We start from the raw sequence: 6,000 nt of genomic DNA on the forward strand, positions 1-6,000 counted from the left end.
TGATGTGGCCCAACAGACTGTTTACTCAGCTTGTGACAGAGGCATTATGGTGTTTTATGCACTCATGTCATAAGCCTATGTATTCCTAAATTCTAGTATGAATGAAACCACAAAGAAGTCTCCAAAGACAGGCATGGAAACAACTAAATTTTCTTAATTACTGCCAAAAACTGCAGTTTTTCTATCCTTGCACTAGAGGTTTCTATACTTGTTTAATCCGATTTAGGGTCGCAGGGGGCCTGGAGCCTGGAGCCTATCCCAGTTATTGCATGAGAGGCAGGTTGCCAGTCTATCACAGGGCCACACAGAGACAAACGAGACAAAAAAACATGCACACCCACACTCATTCCTAGGGTCTATTTGGAGTCACCTGATATGGATGTTTTTGGGTGGTGAGAGGAAGCCAGAGTATCCAAGAGAGCCCACACATACACAGGAAGAACTCCATACTCCACACATAAGGATCCCAGCCAGGATTTGAATCATCCTGTGAGGTGACGGTGCTAACCACCACACCACATTGCCCTTAGACCCGAACTGTTAAATTTCCCAACCTTACTGCAGAAATAAGCGTTTGCAGTCAGTTTACAACCTGGTTTATAAATGGTGGAGGCCACTATGATTAATATGTCTTTTTACAACAATTGTTTTGTTTTTGTTTTTTTATATGGTCTCTATTTTTGATTAATGAACTCTTTACTGTCAACACTGAGAAACATTTAAATGGAAATATTTTCAATTCCTAGGGGCAATGATGATAAGGATGATTTTTTTTAAACAGGTTGTTTTAACATTGATTCTTTTACCAAAATAGTATCAAAATATGACAAAGTAAGGGCATAAAATATACCTAAACAGGTACCTCTGTCAGGTTCCCTTCCAGAAATGATAAAGTGATTAAATCGTGCTCTACCAAACAGTTGAACATGGCAATAAAGTGTTCACATTTATGTATTATTGAAGACACTTTAAGTTCCCTTTTAGTGACAGGTGAGTTATCCAGTGGACGTGTAAAATGTTCTAGGATTCACAAAAAGATGTATCCCTTTCCTGTCACTCTTGACTTCAAAAAGCAGATGCCAAGTTAAGGCTTTAAAATAGCAGTTTAAAACTTTGGGGTGACATCACTTTGGCTATATCCATTTTTTAATGTTCAGCCTATGGTAAGCTGCTTAAAGTTTTAATCAAACAATACTTGTAATTGTATTTTTAGATATCCTCAACAGCAGCCCTCTTGGTCAATTTTACATTCTTACTGGTTCAAACTGTAATAAAAAAACTTAAAGCTGAGGAACAATATGATATTCTGTATCTTGCCAAAGGATACATTGATAAGTATATTCGGAAAGTTGGGAACTGAAGCAGCGACGTTCCGACTGAAGGATAACTGGTCTATTTCCTGATCTACGACCTCTAAGGATAGATCTCTTCAACTTTGATTGTAGATGTCAAAACTAAATTTAAGAAGTCAAAAAGTCCTTAAAAGTTCTCTTTTTATTATCTAAACATTCAACAGCTAAAATGTGGATTGCAGATATTCACAATTCAATCTTTCCTTGTGAAATTGAACAATGATAATGTCACATGATGTCACTTCATCTTCTAAATGGTCGTGCTGAGTTGGGAAAAATGATGATAATTGAAACCTGTTACCACATTTTAGACATACTAATGACATTGTATTTTGGATACTCAAATTATGTTAGATAGCTGGAATGGAATTATCTTAAATCTTAAATCTACCAACAATTTGGCTCCAGTTCTGAAGTATGACTGTTTCCTTGTAGGAATTCTATTGTAGACATTCAGAATGTTCCTTCTATATGTCAAGAATGTAACTTTGGATATCTAAAATAATTATATTGATCTTGAAGAACTTAATCACATATATCAGCAATGCAAAACAAGGTTAGTTCTCAAATGTCATAAATACTTGTCGTAAGAACTTACGCTTTGCCCTCCTTCTGAGGTTTGATTCCTGATGTTTAGTTTAGTTTAGTTTATTCCAAGCAAAAATAATATACAGAACAAGCGGCTAAGTACATTACAATTTTTTTTGTGCAAATTCAAATAAGCTTGGAAAGGAGTGGGATGAAGACAAGCTTATAGATTCCCACCCCCATTCAGTTCTTAATAAATATTAAGGCCACCGCCATTTACATCATTAGTTCTCCATCAAATGTGTGTACATAGTACAGTTGCAAAAAAGAAAAGGAAAAAATACATACACATACACACATACATACACATGTACATATATATATATATATATATATATATGTATACATACATATGTATATATATACGTATATACATACATTTCTCTTCCCCCCTTTCTTCTTCCTTAAAAAATACCGGCAATGGCAATAAGAATACCCCAAGGGTAAGGCCTCTGAGTAACTGATTATAACATCTTTTACTGTCGTACGCAGCAATCTTCTTGCGCACTGTACTTTAATACTATCATTTTTTTGTATCTTAGTTTGAAAAGGTTGAATGGATGGGCATTGTTTAATATTGGCACATAGACTGTTCCATAGCTGGACGCCACATACAGAGACACACATGGTTTTCCTCGTGGTCCTCACTGCCGGTACTTTGAATTTGCCACAGCCCCTCAAATTGTAGTTACCTTCTCTTTTTAAAAATATTTTTTCTATATTTGTCGGTAATAATTCCTTACTTGCTTTGAACAATAGATGTGCTGTATAGAAATCAATTAAATCTTGAAGTTTTACTAATTTGGACTGCAGAAACAATGGATTTGTGTGTTCAAGGTAACCCACTTTATTAATGATTCTAGATTGTTACTAGGGACTGAAGCGAACTTTTATAGTTATTTCCCCAGACTTCAATTCCAAAGGTTAAGTATGGTGATACCAGGCAGGAGTACAATATATGCAAAGCCTTAGTATCAAAAGCTGTATTGTGGCATCCAACGCCAAAAAAGACACCAGATGCTTTAGGCTGGATAGGACCAGGCATAATGCTATGTTAATATAAGAAAATGTCACTACAGGAAAGACTTGTCCTCTGCCCTCTGTAACTAGCTTATCACCAGGATCAGTGGTGTGCTGGAAAAAAACTCTTCTTCAAAAGTCAGACTTTTGGGTGAGTAAGCCATTATGAAAAACAAAATAATTCTTCGATAACCATTACATTTCTATTAATCTGATCCATAATCATTCGCTGTTTATCTCCTTTTAGAAAGCATAATACTGTGAGCTGGACCATCTGTGTTTTTCCTGTAGTGTCCCTTAAATGTATAGCCTACAGTTTTAATACAAAAATATAAACTTCATCGAGCAACCCTCTGTTTTGGTAAATATAGTCAATGAGCTGTCTTGACTGGAATGTAGAGACTGACATGACTGAATTCTTAACAGCCCCCACGCAGTCACGACAAAACCTAATGCCATCGGAGGTCGAGGGGTTCCCGTCACCAGACACAAACAAACCAAAGATAACTTATGACATCAGGTCACACGAACTTCAATTCCTGGATGACGGTCCTAAATTAATCCCACTTCCAAGCCGGATTTCTAAAAGGGGGACTGGCTGACAAAAAAAGGACGACAACACCGGAATGAGGAAATTGACGAGGGCAAAGCATGTGCAAAACAAAGTTGTTCATTGCTGATAACCATAGAACCTGATGAACCGCAGGTCAGTCCACTCAAGTCTCACAGGAGGACATCACTTGCCTCTTTGCTCTTATACAGACCGCGCGCACAGAGGACAAAAGCCATCCACAAGCTTCGTCAATTCCCCCGCATGCAGTGATGTCTTTTCTCCTGCTCACAGTGCTGTCTTCACTCATGGTGCGGGATGCTGAGGCGTGGAGCGTCAGTGGGAAGTATGCGGTGAACTGCCCCGACAGATGCAACGCGGAGAGGTGCGGCGGGACTCAGCGGTGCACACGGACTGTCCTGGATGACTGCGGCTGTTGCCAGGTCTGTGCAGCGGGCAAAGGAGAGCACTGTTACCGCACAGTGTCGGGGATGCACGGGGTGAAGTGCGGGCCGGGATTATTCTGCGAGTTCTACAAGGATGAAGACGACTATGGAGACGAATATGGGATCTGCAAAGGTAAACTCACGTTAGATAACCAACAATTATGCTTCTTTTTTCTGCTGCTGCGTTCTGAATACAACGAGGCTGTCTTGCACCAAATTCAGTATTCCTGTATTTTGTTACAGCCTTTTATTTTATTTTATTTATTTAATTATTAATGTTACAGCCTTTTAGCCTGTAGGCAATTTTTGGGGGAATTCGCATTTCACTGTAGGCTACAATTGCCATATGGCCTAACTGGTTATAGAGGCACATCTGCAGGCACGGGCATCATTCAATAATACATTAGCTTGGTTATCAGCTGTGTTCTTCTTCTTGGCAATTATCAGTCATGACAAAGTTTTCTTTCTTTTCAGACTGCCCATATGGAACCTATGGGGTCGAGTGCCGTAATGCATGCAACTGCAAAGGGGGCATATGTGACAGGGAGAATGGAGCTTGTCTCAACCTCACATTCTTTGCCAAAATCGCCAGCAAGCTCAGGACTGAGCCACAAACAGGTAAAAGAAAAAAGAAAAAAAAAGTAACGTTTTCTTCAACTAAGCTCTTTGCACAGCAAGTTCTCAACGGGGTGCAACGAGTCAAATATCTTAACAACAGGCTCACTTAGGTTATAGAAAGACATGTCATTTGAGCACAGCTGCGTGAATTGGAGTACTAATGAAGTCATTTCATCTTTTTTTCTTAGGAGGTGAGGTGGGATCAGGAGAAATGCACTCTGCGCAGAGCGCAGACCAGCGCACAGGCAGAACCTCCGCTCCAAAGCGCCTCAACCCTCGCTGACAAGTGCTGACACGACTGAAGCTGTTCAGTGTAAATGTAGCATTAACTTATAAATGAACCGAAAATTGTATATTTTATTATCTAAAAACATTTCTTAACAGCATTTAGACCTTTTATTTTGGTTTGCTTGATCCTTGATTGGCACCATCATATTTTCTATGAATACGTAGTTTAGATTATGTTATGATGTTTATATGTTCTGGCTCTTTTTTCTGTTACTTTCTAGTCAGTTTCCATTAGCTTCAATGTCTTCTAGTGTGCCTTCATATCTATCAATGCTGCTGAAAACTGAAAAGAGACTAAACGATACTGATAAAGATAAGATAAAGATTTTGAATTTATTTCCAAAGTCTACAGAAAAATGTTTTCCATTGACCACATTTAGTTCCAAATAATGTTCTTTTTTGGAGTGCACACATGACATGGACAATGCAGACAATAACACATAAACTCCTTTGTTGAAAATGCTGTTGCAATAAAACCAAAGTTATGACCAACTTTTATCATTTGATTGCCCAGTTTATCCATTAACTGATAACAATACCTCGTTAAGCATATTGACATCATCTGAAAACACTGAGCCCTGTTTATCACGCAGTATTAGTAATACCACATAGCCATATGTTGCATATGTGAGTTGATGTGAGCTCTCACAATAAAATAACATTAATTACATTCGCCATGTGCTGTGTCTTTATTTGCTGTAACTTCAGTCATCGGTTCAACAAGGAGACCTGAATTAAATGAGATATTCCTGACTTGAGTTTCTTAATGTTCTTTCATATCATCCATGTGGGATGCAGTTTGCCGAGGTTATCCAAAATTAAATTCAATGCAAGACTCAATTTTTCACCTCAGAAGAAAATCTTTCCTCATTCTCTGTGTGTTATCAGCACTTTCCTGTGCCAGGCTTTAGTCTTGGTCTCAGGCATAGCATGAAAGCCGTGAGAAGTTTCTCTCTCTGCATTGGGACTACGTTTCTGTTGCACAGGCAGAAATCTTCATCTAATCTTATTGGGAGTTGAAACAGGGCTTTTGATCGGTGCCAAAATGTTTGCGAGAAGTATGTCTTTTGAGTAGAGGGAATTCTTGCCTTTTCTTGGTTCCCACGATGATATGACATGATCTATTGAAACAGGAGCC

General features: G+C 38.5%; 1 protein-coding gene across 1 annotated transcript; it reads left to right on the forward strand.

Moving 5' to 3' along the window:
* Positions 1 to 3,485: 3,485 nt before the first annotated feature.
* On the forward strand, positions 3,486 to 5,532 carry esm1 (endothelial cell-specific molecule 1). Its single transcript, XM_075455616.1, has 3 exons — positions 3,486 to 4,089; positions 4,431 to 4,574; positions 4,763 to 5,532. Exons 1-3 carry the CDS (start codon positions 3,783 to 3,785, stop codon positions 4,855 to 4,857), a joined length of 546 nt encoding a protein of 181 aa, XP_075311731.1. The 5' UTR covers positions 3,486 to 3,782; the 3' UTR covers positions 4,858 to 5,532.
* The last annotated feature ends 468 nt before the right edge of the window (positions 5,533 to 6,000 follow it).

The sequence above is a fragment of the Odontesthes bonariensis genome, chromosome 22 (genome assembly GCF_027942865.1).
Source record: "Odontesthes bonariensis isolate fOdoBon6 chromosome 22, fOdoBon6.hap1, whole genome shotgun sequence".
Lineage (NCBI taxonomy): Eukaryota > Metazoa > Chordata > Actinopteri > Atheriniformes > Atherinopsidae > Odontesthes > Odontesthes bonariensis.

What these genes read in the sequence shown, in the direction of transcription:
- esm1 (XM_075455616.1), top strand. Translation starts at nt 3,783, where the DNA reads ATGTCTTTTCTCCTGCTCACAGTGCTGTCTTCACTCATGGTGCGGGAT. An exon ending in CGAATATGGGATCTGCAAAG is followed by an intron (nt 4,090 to 4,430) that starts GTAAACTCACGT and finishes CTTTCTTTTCAG; the next exon opens with ACTGCCCATATGGAACCTAT. An exon ending in CAGGACTGAGCCACAAACAG is followed by an intron (nt 4,575 to 4,762) that starts GTAAAAGAAAAA and finishes TTTTTTTCTTAG; the next exon opens with GAGGTGAGGTGGGATCAGGA.